This window comes from Etheostoma cragini, chromosome 14 (assembly GCF_013103735.1).
Source record: "Etheostoma cragini isolate CJK2018 chromosome 14, CSU_Ecrag_1.0, whole genome shotgun sequence".
NCBI classification, from domain to species: Eukaryota; Metazoa; Chordata; class Actinopteri; order Perciformes; family Percidae; genus Etheostoma; species Etheostoma cragini.
Window position 1 is genome coordinate 17,573,903 of NC_048420.1, and position 19,282 is coordinate 17,593,184.

Below are 19,282 nucleotides of genomic sequence, written 5' to 3' on the forward strand. Positions count from 1 at the left end.
GTCAAGTTGTGTTAGGAAGACTTTATCATTGTTTATGATTGACCCATAAGTTCCAAGATTGTGAAATGCTTAGTCAGTTGTCAAAAGTATCTAAGTAAATTCATTTTATTTACTTCAATTTTTGATTATCGTGTTTGACATCTTCTTCCTGGTCTTTGTCTCTCTCTTTTCTCAGTTATTTATAGCACAGATATATAGTATAAATCAAATATAAGATGTAAATACGAGAAAGAACCATGAAAAAAAATATTTGTAAAAGTCATTAACACAAGAAGGAGAAAAATGCGGACAACTAAATTGCTCAGTTACAATCAGTTCTGCTCACTTGGCATAAATAGCATTTGTTTATAATTGGTATTTGGGCAGGTCTGATTCTAGGTCATTAGTTTAATAAAAAAGCCTGAATAGCCCACATGAGGGCAGTAACACACTATATATGAGTATAATCAAGTCATAATGTGTGTTACAAGTCTTTTATTTTCTAAAGGGTAAAGACGTTTCATGGCTCAACATTTTCTGCATGCAGAGACAGACTGTTAATTGCAGAAAGCATAAATGCATCACCACCAGTCATCTGCAGCCAGGGTGGAAAGGAATATTTAATGGAGACTGTGTACTTGGTCACTCTGGGTTTTAAAGGTTTGTTTTAAACATGTTTTGTCTGTTTATTAATGTTTTGATAAAATGTAATTAGTATTCTGCTGCGCAATCACATTTTTGAGGGGCTTGGAATATTGAAAAACATTATTTTGATGTACTTGTACTTGAGTATTTTCTATTTTCTGCTATATACTTTAAGTTTGGCCGCCTTTATTTGACAACTTTAGCTTCAAGTTACTTTGCAGATTCAGATACACAATATTATCAACAAATAAGAGTGTGATGTAAAATGGATAAAGATACAACTGTAGTGATCCCTGAGGGGATAGCTATACCCAGCAGAATATCAAGTAAATAAATTAAGTTCCACACATAACACATCAATAATTATAATTTGTAATGGGCCATTCTGCATAAAGAGTATCCCTTGTGGTGTTCTAACTTGTACTTAAAGATACCAGCTTGCCTCGTCTGTTGGGGGGTCTGAAGAGACCCAGAGCACTGAATGCAACACCCATGATACCAGAAAGCAGCTCCCCTTACAGCTGTCTGCACACAAAATTAGACCCCCAGACAGTTGTACACTAGGCTCCAGCAGGCTGAGTCAACTGGCAAAAACATTGTTGGAGATGGAGCCAAGTCATAGTTCCAGTCTTTACTTTGGTAAGAAAGGAATCCACTGAACATACCTTTCTAGCAGAGTTTTAGTGGTAATGTATTTCAGCACTCTGCAGGTTACATAGACAGGTCATTAATCAGAATGTGTGTGAGTGTGTTGTCAGTCTGTACGGTATGCTTTCAGTCAATGAAGCGAGAATCACAGTAACCATTTTTTTTGGTGTTTCTTCTTTGTGTTGTGTGTACAGGAAGCTGTGCACGCTGCAGTAAAGCGGTGGGACAGTTATTCCATTGTGCTTGTTTTACCTGCAGTGTTTGCAGTGAGTTCTCTTGATGTGAGGGAAAATGTTCATGATTTGGGTCCAAAATATCTTAAAGACCCTCACAACCTGACTTACAATCTTTGGTATTTCTTTATACCATTAAAAATTCATGACTAATTAAGCAAAGATCCAAGTTAGAAATGCATCTTTGGGTATTATTTTCTGGTATCACTCAAAAACTTTTTCATGGCTGAAATGAGAATTTTAAGTTGAACTTAATTCTTATATGAAATGAAATTAACATATGCCTTGGTCTTTGTCCTTTGTTTTATGTTTTATGTAGGTGAAAAGCTCAGTGGGAATCCATTTTATTCAGTGTCATGAAAAATCTACTGTGAGGAGGATTTTTTTGTAAGAATATCCCATTTTTAGCATTCCTGTACTCAATTTGACAAAAAATTACAGCCGTCAACCAGACATTTAATGAGTGAATTGTTTTATCATTGAATATAGTACTCAGGAGTTCACTCATCCTCAGAGGCATGTAACAGCGGTGGGTTTTTAATCTTGGACATGGTGAGTATATATTCAATTACGGCATGTGCACATCCATTTGTGGTGCATGATCTCACCCGTGGTAGAAGAAGTACTCATATCTTTTACTTGAGTAAAATGAAAATCACAGTGTAGAAATACTGTTACAAAAGTCTGAATTCACAATTTAAGTAAATGGGGAAAAGCATTAGCATTAAAATATAGGAAAAGTACCCAAAGTAGAAGTTCAGACTTATGCTTATTATATTACTGATGCATTCAATTGGACATTATGTTGCAGCTAGTAAAGGTGGCTTGTTTTTTTAATGTAATAATTTTCTCTTTTTTGATCCCCAATGGGCAAATTACAATTTGTTGTTATTACACACAGGCCTGAAAATACACACACACGCTCAGGTCCTTTACATGCACTAATGGAGAGATGTCAGAGTGAGGGGGCTGCCCAAGCATGACCAGCCCTCAGCAGCTGGGTGCCTTGCTCAAGTGTACCTCTCCAGCCACGAGCCCACACACTGTACTTTAGTCCGAAAGGTGACTTGAACCAGCAACCGTCTGGTTGCCAACCCAACTCCCTACAGACTGAGCTGCCACCCCCAACTTTTGATCATGGGTTGCACAATACTGCAGGGTAGCGGTGGCTGTGGCTCAGTGGTAGAGCGGTTACCTGCCAATCGGAAGGTTGGTGGTTCGATCCCTTGGCCCTGCAGTCGCATGTCGAAGTGTCCTTGGGCAAGACACTGAACCCCGAGTTGCCTCCAATGCTGCGCATTTGACTGTGAATGTGTTTGAGTGTTTATCTCATGAGCAGGTGGCACCATGTATGGCAGCCTCGGCCACAGTGTATGAATGTGTGTGATTGGTGAATGTATGCTGTAAAAGCGCTTTGAATAGTCGTTAAGACTAGAAAAGCGCTATATAAATACAGCACATTTACATAATGTATTTGTTGATAATATTTTGTGGATCTAAAGCAAAGTATTATAGCCTAACTAAAATTATACAATAATCGATGTTGAGAACAAAGAAGAACATTCCTCTCTGCAATGTAGTATGGTATAAATGGAAGCAAGTACCTTAAAATTGCACTTAAGTACTTGAGTAAATGTACATAGTTACTTTTCACCACTGTGCTCTGACATTGTGTACTTTTTGCATCGTCAGGTTTTGCAGGCTCATGGGAAGTCCTACCACCCGTCGTGCTTTCGCTGTGTGGTCTGCAGACAGAGCCTGGAGGGTCAGCCCTTCTCTGTAGACGCAGACACCAGAGTTTACTGTGTTAGCGACTACCATAAGTGAGTTACTCATACAGGACCTGTACAAGTACAACAATAGGCCAAGCTTCACACTACAGACAAAAGAAGAAACCTAACCCTGCCAGACAGGCTACACAGGAGATAAGTCACATAATGAGTGACTTGAGTTTCTGTGAACTTTTGCTGAAACTTCTTCTTCTTTCCAGGGTCCAAGCTCCACTGTGTGCTGCATGCAAGGTGCCGATATTGCCAACTGAGGTGAGCTGAATGGATTTTTTGATTAATGTCAAAAAAAAGTAATTGATACTTTAGTTTTTGAGAAATTATCGTTACAATTACCCTCCATTTGTTGACTGTTTCAGGGGTTGACAGATTCTATTCGAGTGGTGTCCTTTGACAGAAATTACCATGTAGAGTGCTACATTGGTGAGGTCAACCTCATTTGAAGACTGGAGCAACTTGGCATGCATCTTTCTTTCTTTTTTTCTGCTGGTCTTGTTTATTTATATATAAATATATGAAACATAATTTGATTAATCTGTAGTATTTTAAACAATATCCGGTCTACATTAAAGGCCCTCTAAAGTCTTGAGTATATTTTTGTGCTATCCGTTTCATATTAATTTTATGCAATAAGCAGGCTAGAATGGTTTACATGGCCAGCAAAATAATAAGGAAACTTCAAAGGAATCTTGAATACTTCAATACCTCAAGGACAAGAGATGATGTTTTAAGTATTTCGTTTAAAAATAATCGTATTTCTAATAGTTCCCTGTGTTTTATACAGTGCTTTTGTAAGCTTAAATTTTCCTTTCTTTGGTGGACAATACATCCACTAATTTGGAACTAGCCGTGCAGACTGTGATCAAACATCATCGTATGCATTATTACGTTGCCCTAACTTCAAGTGGATAAAGCAAAAGTGAAATTCAACTAAATGTCGCCTAAAAAAACACTTTGACACATAGACTGTTGACAGCATGGGAACTCGTGTACTTCCGCTTACTGGTTGTACCACACAGCAGCGACACCGTGTGTCAATATTCGGTATTAACACCAACTCCTCTCCCGGAAGAAACCCAAATCACTATGTGTGGAAGTTGGTAAATGAAGATTAACGCTGATTGAAATGGCGTCAGTCACGATACGTGGCTGGGCTCTCTGGACCGTGTCTCTGCTCAACTTTGCGTTTGTTTCCATATCCGGTGCAGACTTCATTCGGTTTATATCGTTTCGAGCCATTTACCACAACATCACCGGGGAGACGACACTCTGTCAGGGTAGGTACTTTCTGCTGCTGGCAGGCGGCCAGACAAAGTTGGCTAACTTTTGCCGAGTTGTTAATGAAACTTAGCTAGCTAAAATGAAATAGCTGTCAGGGCTTGGGTAGGTGCAATTATTGTTACATTGTAACAACAACTGCATAGGAGGAGGTGTTTAATATAATGAAAGAGGTTATGGTTTATGGTGAGCAAATTTAGCTTCTGTACTTTATCGCAATCTCATGCGTAGGTGTTCATGTTACTGAAACCTGATATTCCACATAAATGGCGCAAGGGTTTAGTGCCCGGCTAGCTCAGTCGGTAGAGCATGAGACTCTTAATCTCAGGGTCGTGGGTTCGAGCCCCACGTTGGGCGCTTATCTTTATGCATGCCTATAGACCGTTATATTAATATTTATACAGTCTATGTGCATGCCAAATTCGACCTTAACAAGGTTTTGCAATGTGTCAGTGTCAATGCTCCTCCAGTACCCTCAAAAAGTATCATGTTGTTTTTAACTGCTTTTTAAAAAGTGTGAGGAATCATTCCAACGCATGTCGCATGTCGTTATTTTGCCGACTTTTGATTTCGGTTGAGCAGCAGCATTTTTGTTAATGGGCATAGGTTTGAGACATTCCATAGTGGAAACATAAATATTTTCTACTGGGAAAAATACAAAATTGTTCAATTGTATTTTCTTAAATTCAATGAAAGTGATAAAAAGGACTATATGTAGGCTTGCATTAGGTCCATAGTCTGGGTTATGTTGTTCTGTGGCATGTTTAATGCTTGAGTGCTTGCAAATAGTAAGCTAATTGTGTGTTCATAATGTCTTCATGGTACAGTGTGCAAAAAGACTGCATGTAGACATAAACTTCAGTCAATTAACCTAATTTTGTATTCTTAATTTGAAATAAACTTTTGATTATGGTCTGAACAGTGCAGCTTGTCCATATATGTTTTTCATATTTGATAGGCTAAATAAACTACAGCTTCACTCTACATCTTACTTTTTATTTATTTGAATTTAATGACCGAAAAGAAGGCAAGGCAAGGCAAGGCAAGGCAAGGCAAGGCAAGGCAGAAAGACTGAAAAGAACACCATTTATCAATTTTATCAATTATAGCTCCTTTGTGAGTTGATTACAAATATTTTTAATGAGTGTTTTTCAATGCTCATATAAACACAACTCATGACAATATTCAAACTTAAAAAAGTTTTTGCATGAACTTTCTCTTCACATCATTTGCCTACATCTAAGACTCCATACCGTGGTCGGTGGCTCTGCAGGACAGCTCTGTCCTTGGGTCTCTTGTTGTGGATTTGGGGCTGCTGGCTTTCTTCATCACACAGCACAGTCTGCTGGCCTGGTCACCTGTAAAACAGGCCCTCCAGTCAGTGCTGGGGGCCCTGAACAGGACAGCATACTGCTTCACCACAGTGCTGGCACTCCAGGTACAACAACACAATTCTAATTGAATACAGTACATTGTCATTTTACTGCACTTGCAAGAGTGCAACTTCTAACAGGAGTTACAGTTGAACATGTTTTGGGTTTCATATTGGATCTTGTTTCTCTACACCACTCTATGGCTCTATCATTCTAATGTACCCTGTGTTAGATCTTGATGCGTTACTGGCAGCCTGTGACTGGCGCCCCCTGTCTGTGGTCAGTGCGTCATGCACCCTGGAGTATCTGGTTCCCTCTGCTCTGCTTCAGTCTGCACTTCCTCTGCTGGGCAATCATCTGCAGCATCCTCATGATCTTTGACTACCCTGAACTGCTGGGCATCAAGCAGGTAACTTATCAGTATTACATTTAAATTTTTTTTAAACAGGCATTTATCCTGTGTATGACAGTTGAGAAGTGAAAGACACACAAAGAGAGAAGTGGATTAATATTTGATAAAGATCCACAAATGATTACAGTATATGCTATGTAGTGTTACGTTAATCACAAGGCCACAAGATGGCCTGTTATTTAAATGTAAAACAAAAGGTGGAAATTAAAGTTTGCAGAACAAACATTCATTAGTTCCACATTTTATTCTTTGTAGCTCTGTAGCTTTTGAGGAGGAGGGGGGGCAAGGTGGAGGCTGGGGGTGTGGCCTTGACCTACTGCGACTTTGCTTATGTGAAAGCCATGATGTCTCTCTCTCATTGGCGGGCCAAATTCTCTGGGCGGGAAAAGCAGAAAAAACTGAGGTAACATTGCCTTATGACCTCATAAGGGGCAAGATTCCAGATTGGCTCATCTGAGCTTTTATGATATGTATGCATGGCTGGGGGAACTCATATTATTAAAAACAAAAAAACTAATAAAGTGAAATATTCATGCCATGGGACCTTTAACTCAGTAGTGTGTGATTAATTTTAGTTTCTTACACATTGCTCTGCCATAACTAAAAGGCATACAGTATGTATCACAAAAGTTGAGGAAGATGTAGTGCTGTGTACTTCTGATATGTTCATAATTAAATGTGAAATGTATCACATTACATTTTCTGGCAACATTTTCAGTTGTGATTAGACTTCCATTACTACCATCTGTGTTTATAAGAACAAGCTGTCAGAATTGAACTTTTAGCCCCTACATATTTTATACCAGACAAACCTCATCACGCTCAGATGAAGACCTCAAAAGCACAAACATCCTAATTAGTTCAACCACTAACTCTTTCACGTCTTCATCCAGGATTGATATCCTCATTTTGATATGATGCTAAAACAACAACTTGATAAAATAAAATAAAAAAAATAGAGTGAAGCAGGGAGTATGTAAGTTGTGACAGTGATTATTAAAACCTCTAAATTATTATGTAAACACTTGTCTTGACTTGTTATTGGTGCTTCTGCTTAAGCTAATTGGTCTCTCTCCTCCTCACCCTTTCCTCCCCTCTGCTCCCTCAGGTGTATTACAGTTGTCTCGGTTTAGGGGACCCCCTGTCCCATAAGTCACCTGGTGCTCAGCGCCTCCTGTCTCACCTCCGCCACCCAGTGTGCGTGGAGCTGGGCGTGGTGCTGTGGCTTCTGCCAGCGTTATCCCTGGACAGGCTCCTGCTGGCGGCGACGCTGTCAACCTATCTGGCCCTGGCACACTCTCTGGACAAACAGGATGTAAGCTACCTCTGCGTCCAGCTTAACAGCAAGCTGCAGCTCTTTGCCGAGCTGCACCATGGCAGCTCTGTCGCCAGCGACCACAAGGACAGGTGAAGCGAAGGTGCTCTTACTGCTGCGATGTGAAACTGGCTGCTGTTTTACAATTATTAGAAACTGAGTTCTCAAAAAGCCGGGTTATCTGCTGCGCTAAATAATAATGACACTGCTTGACACTAATACTTTTTTTTTAATGTTCTCTTTTCACTGTGTATGAGATTTTATGAAGGAGATTTTATTCCTACATTTGATAACACAATTATTATTTTTTATTTTTGAGAATATTTCTATATATTCTGATTAAATGTAGGAACAAATTCTCAAATATATGGAGTTTATTTGGTTTATGATACAGTATATTTTTTATAGGCATGTTAGGTTCCAACTGTAGGTACAACGTATTTCTCTGACCACTTATTTTCAAGTTTAATTGTACTTGAAAAAGAATGTACCACTGAGGTTTAACACTGTCAAAAAGCACAAAAATGCAGCCTTCATTTTCAGAATTTGCAGCTATAATGAATAACAAATTGCATTTCCAAGATTATGAATGTAGTTCCTCAGTTGCTTTATGTTATGTTGGGGACACATCAACAGTATCGTCATGAACAAAGTGAATACAGTTGGTATTTCAAACATCAAATCACTGTAATCTTTGTTACTGTAATCTTACATTTAACATGTAGTGTATGCTAGTACTAGTTGTCTGCATTGTGTTCACTGTAATGACAAAAATAACTATTTTCAAGACCATGTTGAATAAATGTGATAAGCTGTATACTGTAGGTGTTTGACATGCTTTTGGTCTATTTGCAATCTTTTATATTCGAGGTGTTTCTGATATGGGGTGGACAATATGATAGAAACACCTGTGAGTGTAACACAATACAACTCAACAGCACCACAAGCTCCCTCCAAAATGATCATACAGTTGAATCAACACCTTTCAGACTGACTGTAGAGATAACAACAAACATGGAGATTGTGACATTAAGATGACATTTTTCAGTAATCTCCTGCTTGCACCAAAACAAATAGTTGGTGAAATAGGCCTATGTAAAGAATACTCATATTGAAACATATTTGCTTGGCTGTCCAAACATAAATTGAGAAATCCTCGAAAATTGTACAAGAAGAAAGAAATAATATTAACAAACTCAATTCCTGAAACTGCACCATGCTTTTTCTTTTAAAACATTAACCCAGACAACTTAAAATACCGAAATGATCAAAATCTTACTTTTGTTTGTGAAGAACATAACCGGAAACCTGCAGGTGAATGTATATTTGGTTTCACTAAGATGCCTATTGTTTGATTTATCATGTAAAGTTATGTATATTTTAGCTTCTTTCTTCTTTACCATTTTCAGCTGTTTTCAGAACAACAGTGGATACGGTTATGTTTTACAGCCTATTCACTTGTCTTGTTAAAATTCAAGGAAGCAGAGTTGCATGTTCTGGCATGAAAAATGCAAATAGAAAACTAGTAAATGATTTTTAAAAACACGCCATGTGAGGGAGGTTGATCTCACTCCCTGATGGAGGAGCTGCAGGTAAACTCTTGCAGCTCCTCCATCCACTGCCGTGCTGACTCCATAGCCCGTTTCACACCCCCCTCCACCTCCACATCTTTTCCAATTAGCCCTGCGGGACAGAGGGATGAGACGAGGGTGGGGGTGGGAGGTTGCTGCCCGGGCAGACGGCTACAGTATGTTCTTTAAACGCCTTTTGGTCCGACAATATGGTGTGTGCCACTAAACTCCCCTGACGGAATTTAATGGAATTATCGGATTACAGTGCTGCAGCTCTGAAGCTGGACATTTTTACTACTATACCGACAACGGAGGTGTTTTCATGCTCTGATGGACAGTCGGGTCGTTGGGTGATTTGACGTCTTTTTAAAACTCTAGATTAATCTGTTACATATTAACGATAGTGGTTCTCGAGGAGTGGAGTGCATTACGCACAGCCAAAACGCGCAAGTGGAGATGACAACTGTAAAGTCGGAGCGGATGATTTCTTCGGGTTTTTGGTGAGTCTGATAAAACACTTTCATCCTAAATATTACACAAAGTCAGAGAGTGGATTTCTGTTACAGGTGCATTATGTTAATTTAATAACTCTATGGATAGTATTTTCTTTTTTTAAAGATGAAAGTGTGACTCAGTGTGACCTGACTCAGACAACATGTCAACTAGGACTGCAGGCTTGTATAGTCAAATATCCCACAATGTGATTTGCATCTTTCTATTTGCCATTAAACACTATAAATACCTATAAACTTGATATGACACTCAAATATTTTGAAGTTGTATTCTTCATTATGCTCCAAAAGTTCAATTTGGAGAATGGCCACCTGTATTTAACATGGTTGTGAGAGAGAACTGATTTTAATTCATAATTTTTTTATTTGCAGACATTACCCAGAGGCTCAGCAGAATCCGGCAACTATCTTGTTCAAAACCTGTTTTGGCTATGTCTGTCTCCTCTCTGCCGGAATGGAAACAACTCCTGCTGGAGAAAAAGAGGAGAGAGGAGGAGGAGCGAGAGAGGAGAGGGAAAGAGGAGGAGGAGAAGTTTGCCAGCATGCCCGCCTGGAAGCGAGGGATCATCCAGCGGAGGAAGGCGAAGCAGGACAATTTGGGTGACAGAGAAAAGGATAGAGATATGTGTCTGCTGCAGGTCGATGTCAGATCGGATAGTCTAAGTGACATAGATAGCTTTGTGACAGTCAGTTTAGAAAGTGAATCATCACTTAGTCCAGATCCAGGGCAATGGCTGGATGCAGACCTCAAACCAGAGAGTCAGGTGTCCATAGAAACTATAGTTCCAGTTCATGAAAACCCATTTATTCGCACACAGAGTGCTTGGAGAAAGGGCAGGGATATAGAAGGGGGGAACGAGCCGGAAGTTAAGGAGAGGGAGAAAGACAAATTGAGCCCCAAGGGTCAAGATGGGGACTCAGGAAGAGAAAGAGATATAGAGCTGAAAATAGAGAGATTCAGAGATTTAAGTGAGGGACGGGAAAAAGAGAGGAGCAGGGACAGGAGTCAAGGAAGAGAAAGAGAGAATAGCAACCAATGGAAAGAGTCAATTCAATATGCAGGCAGGGAGCGGGAATTCCTTAAAGTTAGAAGAGACGATGAGGAAAAAGAAACAGATCCGCCATCTAATTCCTTTTCTCACCACATCCCATGTCTTCGTACTATCCGAGCCGACAATATCATCATCATTGAACAGGACAGGAAGGGCAGCGACGAGAGACGGGGTAGATGGAGGGAGACGGAGAGGGAGAGGCCCGAGGAGGACCAGGGGAAGAGAGGGATGAAGATGGACTTGAGGGAGATCCTGGCCGGAGGAGGGAGCATCACTGAGATCCGAGCCTCTGAGGTTCTGATCATAAAGCCCTCTGCAAGCCCTGAAGAAAGAAGTCCAGAAGGAGGAGGAAGGAGTGGTTCTGGTAGGGATGATGGAGAGATAAAGTGCAGCATGGATGAAAAGAGGGAGAGTTTTAGCAGAGAGCTCAGAACAGATATGTCCTGGCTGAGAGAAAAAGATAAAGAGAGACCATGGGGCCAGGCGACAGTTATTAAAGACGACAGAAAGGACAGCTTGGATGATAATTTGTTCGTTGATAGAGGCGGGAGGGTTAGCCAGCTAGTCAGCAAGTTCGGACAGTACCCCAAGCCTCCATCTCGATCCAAAAGCTCCGATAATTTCATCCGGCCCGGGAGGAGAAAATATTCAGGAGATGAAGATGACCTGCGATCTGAGGCAGACGAGAGGAATATGCTCACGAAAGGTGTGCCGAGACGCTCATTGAGCTTCTCTGATCGTGTCATTTGTGCTAAAGAGAATGGTTTAGATGACAATGGGTATTTTGAGAGGAAAAGGCGTGAGAGGATACATTCAGAGAAGACCACAGCGCTGTGGGTTGATGTTGCAGGCTTAGGGAAGGAAACCACAACAAAGTGCAAACTGGGGTGCACACCGCTTTTAGATAAAGACCAGTTTAGAAATCATAGAGATAAACATTTAAAACATGAGGATGAGAAGGGGATGCCCATGCAAAGCAGAAATGAAGCAGAAGTGTGTTTCTCCATCCAACACAGGAGCGAAGTTAAGAAAGTGGAGCCTGTTGACACAAGGGCTGCAAAAAGGGCATGTGATGCAGATGGAGACGAGGGGTTCACGGTGGCATCGGTCAAAAACACAGAGGGAATCTCGTTTGCTAGAAGAGTTGCAATCAGGCAGGACGGGAAAGCAAGAGCTCAAAGAGAGGTGAAACGGCAAACAGGTGATACAAGTTTAGAAAAGGAGATGAGTGTAGAAAAAGATTCAGGGGAAGGAAGACAGATTGAGGGATTCGAAAGAACAATTCCACCTGAAACTTTATCGAAGAGTCACGTTGAATCCACTTTCACAGAGTGCTCCAGTCTGCTCTGTACTGTCACAGATAGGGCTAGAGACCCACATAGAGGGCCAGAGTGGATTGGTACAGGACCACAAGGACCTTACCTGACAAACTCTGTTTTGTCCCAACACACAGAAGAGCTTATAAGTAAAATAGAGCAAATAGGAGACACAACTGTTTATAGCAACGAGAAAGGAGAAAGGGCTCACAAGGCTTCGTGTGAAATGACCAAAGGATCAGATCAGGATCTTGGATTTGAGAACCTTATTCATGATGTAACTCCCAGATCTCCGAAAAAGATTCCACCCATGGTGATCTCTCCAGGTCCCCTCGAGATTCAAATCCCCAGAAGTGTGTTCTATGTTGCTGAAGAAATGCTGGAGAAAAAAAAGGCTGTGAGTCAAAGCAACAAGGGGCAAGACTGGGACGTGGGTAAAGGGGTTGAGAGGAGGGCTAGCTGGAGGATCGGAAAACCCCTGAGCCGCATTGAGTCCCTGCGAGAGAAAATCAGACAAAGAGAGCTGGAGAGGCTGAGACAAAGGGAGGCACAAGATGGAGGCGGGAAGGAAGGTGCAGAGGTAAACGACACTCAGACAGCTGGGGACAGGCAGAACGAGAGGGGAACTGAAATAGAGAAAGAGTGGGAAGCTGCAGCTCATATGCGGAAGAAGCTGGTCGAAGCAGAGAGGGGACAGGAAAATGCAGTAGTACAGACAGCCACCATTGCTTTTGACGTCACACAGGAAGTTGCCATGTTGAAAACCTGCCTTCAACTTCCTGCTTCTGTCCCACAGTCACAAGCTGTCAGAGCAGAGGAAGTAACGAGCGGCTACATCACGGATGCCTCTGTAGTTGTCTCTGACAGCTTTCAGATATCTGAGGATGAAAACAAGCCCCTGAAACATGTGGAAGAAGAGCTGAGGCGCCACAGGGGTCAATACGGGAGTAGAAAAGAAGGGGAGGAGGAGGAGGAGGAAGAGGAGAAGAAGGAAAAGGAGTTCTCAGAAGAGGAAGAAGAGGAATATACATCGCCTGTGCAATCTCTCTCCCCTTTGCCGCCTCATCTCAGCTCCCTCGCAACCATGAGTAGGATCTACAACTTGGAAACAGTTGGCTCAAGGTCAGGCTTGTGTCTGAGGGAGAGGACTGTAGACATCCCATCAGTGCACCTGGTTAAAGGGAAGCCCATTGTGTCAAGCGCACAGCAGGGGGAGAGTAAAGCATTCTCGGGTAAGGACATTTGCGGGGTTCAGACAATACAACGACAGATAGAGCAGTTTCAGCTGAAAGAGCAGGAAACACTGAAGTCTTGCATGTCATCAAACACCCCTTTTAAGGACAGAGAGACAAAGGGGCAACAAAGCCCCAGAGGAGCATTAAAGCACCAGGTTGAGGATGATGGCAAGACCCCAGAGAAAGATCAAGAAACGTCAGAATTGAGCCCAAAAGTGTCTCCTTGCCGTGTTGGTTCTCCAACATCTCAGCTCAAACAATCTAACCAAACTACCACCGTCACCCCGTCACTTCTCAGGAGCCCATCCCCGGACAATACTCTGAAACCCTCGGATCACGCGCCGACCCCGGCCTCCTCCCCAAGCTCCCTTTCTCCTGCCCAATCTCCTAGTGTCTCTCCATCTCCGACCCCATCGCCTGCCCTCTTCTCTATCAGGAGTGCCTCTGGAGGTCAAGTGAAGAGAGGTGCCACCATGACTATCACTCCAAAAAAGCCTGCCAGAGGAGGAGTGACGGGGCCTACAACGGGGTCCACTGCAGGAGGGTCGAAATCAGCCAAAACCTCATCGCAGCAGGTTCAGACGACTTCTTCTGTGGCCGAGCCAGTGAAGAAGAAGTACCCCACAGTGGAGGAGATCAAGGTGATTGGCGGATATCAGAATCTGGAGAGGTCCTGTCTGATCAAGAACAGAGAGTCTCAGAAAAGGGTGAGTGGAAACCTTTTTTTCGTCTTTCACTAAGATAAATGTGGGAAAAATAACAGATGTACTGTGCTCCTAATCTTACAAAAAATAGCACCAATAAGCAGACATTACAGTTTCTGAATCTTCCACTAATTTTAGCATGTCATGTTGCAAAAAAAGTCAAATTGGAACATTTCTGATGTCCAAGGAATGGTCGCTCCTCTGCTTTCTAGAGTTCATCAGAGGTAGTCCAGAGGACATCACCTCATCTCCCGGCAGAATCCCCTTTCTCTCTCTGGAAGAACATCCTATTTGATTGAGAAGTGCGATCACAGACACCGGCCTAAGCTGGTTAAAGCCTTATCAAGCACGACATCTTGATTCCTAGCCATAAAATCCTGGATTGATCTGCTTTGCCATTTGCTTCTGCGGTCTGCTTCTTTTCAGACTTTTGTCTTTTACCCTATGATCACAATCATACATATTTTAGTCAAACGTGTGTGAGCAGCAGTAATAAAAAAAAGACAAATTTATGAACAATTATGGTTTATTATTGACACACAAAACTGCAAAAAGAAAAGTGAAAGCAAACTTGCTTTGTTTGCTAAAATAAGGTTAAGTATATTGCAAAATAAAGTATTTGATATTGCATCCCTTAGTTTGTTTACGCTTCTAAAGAAATGTTGCAGGCTTCAGTGGAGACAGTTGAGGAGGAAACCACAACGACAACTAGCCAGCTCCATACTACTTTCTTTTTTTTCGTTTTGTCTGCCAGCCTAACATCACACGCTTGTCTCTGTGAATGCATGCAACGACTACACAGTAGTAGATTTGCAGTAATTCAGTCTGAGCAGCGTCAACCCAAATAAATCTCACCAGAGTCAAAGTTCACATTAGGTCTTTCTGTTTGGAGTAGAACAGAAATAAACTGTCCTTTTTTATCCCACCCAGTGGTGATGAATCTGACTGTATTCATGTGTTCCACTGCACCTGACTGCCTTTTAGAATTTTTTTTCCATGTTACAGTTGTTAAACTGCTGGCTATTTGTCCACAGTCTGAAACTGAGTGTGTTGCAGACTGCTTCCTTGTTGCATCGCACCAATTCGGCAGTTTTTGATGAGTCAGCCCTCCCTTCCTCTTAGACAAATGATTCTTTGTATCTTCTTGGCTGTTTCCTAGCAGGGGTATGGTTTGTTAGACTGGAGTCTTGGCAAACAGCTTTTGATCACGCTAACCCCGAGTCAATGATGTGGGTAAAATGGAAAGAGAAAGAAGTGTTAAAGAAAGATATGAAAATAGATGACAGTTGGACATACTGGGCAGATTAAAAGTGACAGAAACTCCCTGTCACACTGCATGTTTTTGCTCACTTCCTTTTTCAAACTTTTTTACTTCCCCCAAACAAGGGACGCACATGAGGAAGTGACGCGGTGTCCACTTGAAATCTCCAAATGCTACTCTGACACTTAACCATCTGTTTCAAAAGACTTGCCAAAACGGCATAAGAGTGAAAAGGAAACTAGGATTTGATGCCTCTCAGGAATTTCTCTGGATTAGCCCGTGTGTACTGTGACCTCTAATGAAACAAAAAAATTAAATCAAACAGTCATTTATCTATAAGCACGGTCCACTTTTAGAGTGACCACTTTACGGCAGTGATTCTCTGACCACCTGTCGCTCTCTTGTTGATGCCCTTCAGACGGTTTGACGTCAGGATTCTTTCCCTCCCCCATCTGAACCCACGCCATCATGTCACAGAGGGGGGGTGATCTGCCTCCTCCTTGTCTTCCAGATCCTTTATTTTCCTCTTTGTGTGTATGTTTATTATTTTTATCTTGAACTGCCTCCATTAAAATTCACCCTGCTTGATTCCCTCTCTTGAAACTTACGTCGGGTTTTCTGACATTTTTTTCACAATCTTATTCACTCATTTCTATCATTTAAATTTTTTTTCATTTCTAAGCAATCCCATGCATGACTTTGAAAGGATTGTAATTGTGTCTATTTCAAACATAAAAGCATAAAATGGGGGGCGGTCTTGTTTAAAAATCGTTTCAAACCTGGGAAGAAGTGTGGTCAAATATGACTTTAAATATTACCTTCCTGTTAATGAAAACTGTCATTGACTGCTGTCGTGCGGTGTTGGCCCGGCTAATCGGGTTCAGGGTGGGAGGATTAGCCTCCAGTGCCTTCACATGATTTGTCCAGTCTCTCTAATGCAGAGCTATTATCTGCACTCCTCTGCAGACAGCCGTTGTCAGCGTGAAACCAAGGTAACAGTATAGTTTGTACATTTCATTCTCCGTCCAGATCATGTCTGCACCTCTGGATGTGTTTGCTACTGTACACATTGAGACTGTTATTATAAGACACACTGAGGATGTTTTGCACTGACCCATTGGCCTGTTTCCTGTTGGGTCTGTTTCCACCATGCTGCCCTTTGAGTAAACAAACTCCACACAAATATCCGTCAGTCCAGGCAAAGATGAGTTAAACCCTACAAGGCCTTGTTCTCCTTGTCAACCCTTATAAGACAAACTCAGTTTCTGCTTCTGCTGATTGGATGTTTATCTGTGTCTGAATAATCAATAAGTTAGTGTCTGATGTGTTCAGTCAGTAAGTACTCTACAGAGGGAGTATTTCTGCTGTACTAAGCCTCATGCTGTCAGTTAGCATTACACTGACGGAGTACAAACAGCTCATGGAGCCTCAAAGCTGTGTTTACATTTGACCATGTACGCCCATGACAGAGGGAAAGTCAGTTGGTATAGCCAAAACACTCCTCTTTGCACGTACCTAGTCAAAAACTGACATTTTAATTTGACATTTATCCTCTTCTTTGCTGTTTTAAAGGACTCACATTGTCCGCAGTATCTGTACAGTTAATTTGACCTGCTCATTGTAAACTTGTATTTTAAGATATTTTGAAGATATTGTGTTTTCCACTTGTATTACTAGTCAAGAAACTATTTGAATTCCTGATATCACTTGAACCAAATGTTAAATGTATGTAAGTGGGCTCGATAATGAGTCAAAATCTGTTAATGTGCTGTCAATTTCCAAACCTCTACCATTGTCTCTTTTGCCCCAGGATCTTTTTCAGTTGCTGATAAATCAAAGACTAGCTTGAGCTCAAGTTGTCTCATTCTTTTTGTCATTTTGCCTTCAATCAGTAGATGATAGAGAATATAAACACAACGCATGCCAAACACTTTTTTTCTGATTAAAAACTTAATATAAACAGGTAAAAGATCTGCAGTAATGAAAAGCTAATTAAACTGGAGCCCCTTCAAAGTAAAATAATCCTCGTTTTACTTGTGTCTACAGGGAAAGGTGTGTTTCAATGAGGACCAGCTGGAGCAGGTGTGTGAGTACCCATCAGAGACCTCCTTGCTGGCATGTACCCCCTTCCCTCCAGACCTGTGGAGGACTGAGAAGCTGCAGGGAGAGGAGATGCAGGAGGATGAGGAAGCTGAAGTGGAGGAAGTTGCGATCATGTCCAAAAGTACAAGGAACGTGGGGATTGCAACAGGAGGGGGTCTAAGAGTGGGTCAGTGTCACCCCCTGCTCAAAAAACACAACGTGTAATGAGTGAGATTATGGATTCAGATTGATTTGCCATTCAGGATGTCTCACTGTGAAACTCTCCATCGGTTTGGACTTTACTCATCTTTTTTTGTTTGTTTTAACTGTGTTGAACTTCTACAATAATCTATGTACTTTTTTTTGTCAACAAATCCTAAGAGAAGACTAAAATCAACATTGAATGATTGCATTTCTTGTGAAGCCAACACCTGGTTTAGTTTATTTCTCCAAATTAAAGGGCTCTATATAAAATAAGCCTCGCTGTTGTGGGTGACACGTTCTTTCATTACAAAGAACAATCCCAGATCTCATTGGTGAAAAAATATAGATTTGGTTAAAAAAAAGAAGTATTTTGTTATGGGAAAAAGTCAGCTCCTAAAAATAAATTAGAATATAAATCTACATTCACCTTATTTACCTTCCATCTCCATCTCTCTGTCTTCCAGATGAGTCTTGCCCTCGGTAGAAGCAGTCACCTTCGCCAAAATTGACGAGATCACCAACATTTTGTTGAACAACATTACGTGATTTTTATTCTGTTTTGTTGAATTGAGTGTTGATTTGAGTTTGTTATCCAGTATCAGAATCAATGAGTCTGAAAGAATGTACAGTTTGATTCATGCAGTTGAAAAAAGGAACATACTTTTGTGGTGGAAATATTTCACCTGTTTTTATTTTCAGGGAAATTGTGACACAAATGTGAATGTATAAGTAAACATAAACATAAAAAAAGACCCTCAGGTGTGCACTGTTGGGTGAAAGATCACTTGTCTATGCAATGAAACAAGATTTTATTTTGTAGTTAATATATTTGATAGTTTCTTTTATGATAATTTCTTCCTATATTTAAGTCTGCCTCAGCACAGAAGAGTGATGTTTATATCATCTGGTTACATGTGCCTGCTGGACTTGCCCATACAGCTGATATGAAGATCCATTTATAATGTTTTTTCTTGTCTGAAGCCTTTGTGGAAAAACCTTCTCTCAGTGGGTGTTGAGCGCAGGAACAAGGGTGGTGCAATGTGTGCAGGATGGCTTTTAGAGGTCTGTGTCTTTTGTGGGGTTTACTTGAGCCTTGATGTTCACAATGACAACTTTGGGAACAATTCAGCTAATGTGTATGGATATAAATAAAGGTCTTATTTTCTTTTTGTTTTTTTTGCCCTGTGGAAGCTGTGTGAGTGAAAGTTCCTTAGAGGAAGCAGAGTTTAGAACTATTAACAGATTAACTTCATAATACAGCTGCTATCTGATTTTTGGCTGTTCTACCATATATACAGAGTGTTTTGTGTTTGTTAATTAACATTTTAATTGGTGAAAGAAGATGCAAATTCTGTGCAAACTTTTTTTTCTATGATGGTTGAAGAAGCTGGCTTCAAGAAAGTAAATCTAATAAATATTTGTGAAAACAGTTTGGTCTCCTCTTTTATTTAGAAGGTCCTATATTAAGCAGATTTTTAGGTTGTGTTTTGTGTTTCTACTAGGCACAGTTTTAAAATACAGGCTGTGTGCATTTCTGAAGGTTGAACGTTTTTCATACACTTACAGTATTTATACGGCACCTCAAACTGCTTTAAAAATACGTTGAAATCTCAATTATTCACACTACGGGACCCTAAATGTACAGAGTGAAGTGTTCATCATCTTTATCTCCCTT

At 41.0% G+C, this 19,282-nt stretch overlaps 3 protein-coding genes, 1 long non-coding RNA gene and 1 other non-coding gene across 6 annotated transcripts; 4 read left to right on the forward strand and 1 right to left on the reverse strand.

Moving 5' to 3' along the window:
* Positions 1-1,681: 1,681 nt before the first annotated feature.
* On the forward strand, positions 1,682-3,817 carry limd1b (LIM domains containing 1b). Its single transcript, XM_034892780.1, is given in 6 exon segments — positions 1,682-1,706; positions 1,825-1,892; positions 1,995-2,057; positions 3,198-3,328; positions 3,496-3,547; positions 3,652-3,817. Coding segments are annotated over 6 exon segments (423 nt in total). The 3' UTR covers positions 3,736-3,817.
* Positions 3,818-4,324: 507 nt separating this feature from the next.
* On the forward strand, positions 4,325-8,043 carry nrm (nurim). Its single transcript, XM_034891287.1, has 4 exons — positions 4,325-4,569; positions 5,815-6,008; positions 6,176-6,352; positions 7,464-8,043. The coding sequence occupies exons 1-4, from the start codon at positions 4,419-4,421 to the stop codon at positions 7,764-7,766; spliced, it is 825 nt and encodes a 274-aa protein (XP_034747178.1). The 5' UTR covers positions 4,325-4,418; the 3' UTR covers positions 7,767-8,043.
* Positions 4,842-9,613, reverse strand: LOC117956316. The gene is made up of 3 exons (XR_004659230.1): positions 9,602-9,613; positions 8,615-8,617; positions 4,842-4,927 (listed from the first exon to the last, which is right to left on the reverse strand). It is a non-coding gene; the product is annotated as an uncharacterized LOC117956316 (long non-coding RNA).
* Positions 4,855-4,927, forward strand: trnak-cuu. The gene has a single exon. It is a non-coding gene; the product is annotated as a tRNA-Lys (tRNA).
* Positions 9,421-19,036, forward strand: ppp1r18 (protein phosphatase 1, regulatory subunit 18). Of its 2 annotated transcripts, XM_034891256.1 has the most exons (4): positions 9,421-9,741; positions 10,126-14,063; positions 17,368-17,590; positions 18,072-19,036. In XM_034891256.1, the coding sequence occupies exons 2-4, from the start codon at positions 10,185-10,187 to the stop codon at positions 18,089-18,091; spliced, it is 4,122 nt and encodes a 1,373-aa protein (XP_034747147.1). In that variant the 5' UTR covers positions 9,421-9,741; positions 10,126-10,184; the 3' UTR covers positions 18,092-19,036. The 2 variants fall into 2 exon arrangements, with proteins under 2 accessions (XP_034747147.1, XP_034747145.1); XM_034891254.1 differs by having other exon boundaries at positions 17,368-19,036.
* Positions 19,037-19,282: the final 246 nt, after the last annotated feature.

Bases quoted from the DNA above. Each gene is read 5' to 3' on its own strand.
- nrm (XM_034891287.1), top strand. From the start codon at position 4,419: ATGGCGTCAGTCACGATACGTGGCTGGGCTCTCTGGACCGTGTCTCTG. The intron at 4,570-5,814 runs GTAGGTACTTTC...CCTACATCTAAG, and splicing joins GGAGACGACACTCTGTCAGG to ACTCCATACCGTGGTCGGTG. The intron at 6,353-7,463 runs GTAACTTATCAG...CTGCTCCCTCAG, and splicing joins AACTGCTGGGCATCAAGCAG to GTGTATTACAGTTGTCTCGG.
- ppp1r18 (XM_034891254.1), top strand. From the start codon at position 10,185: ATGTCTGTCTCCTCTCTGCCGGAATGGAAACAACTCCTGCTGGAGAAA. The intron at 14,064-17,367 runs GTGAGTGGAAAC...TTGTGTCTACAG, and splicing joins ACAGAGAGTCTCAGAAAAGG to GGAAAGGTGTGTTTCAATGA.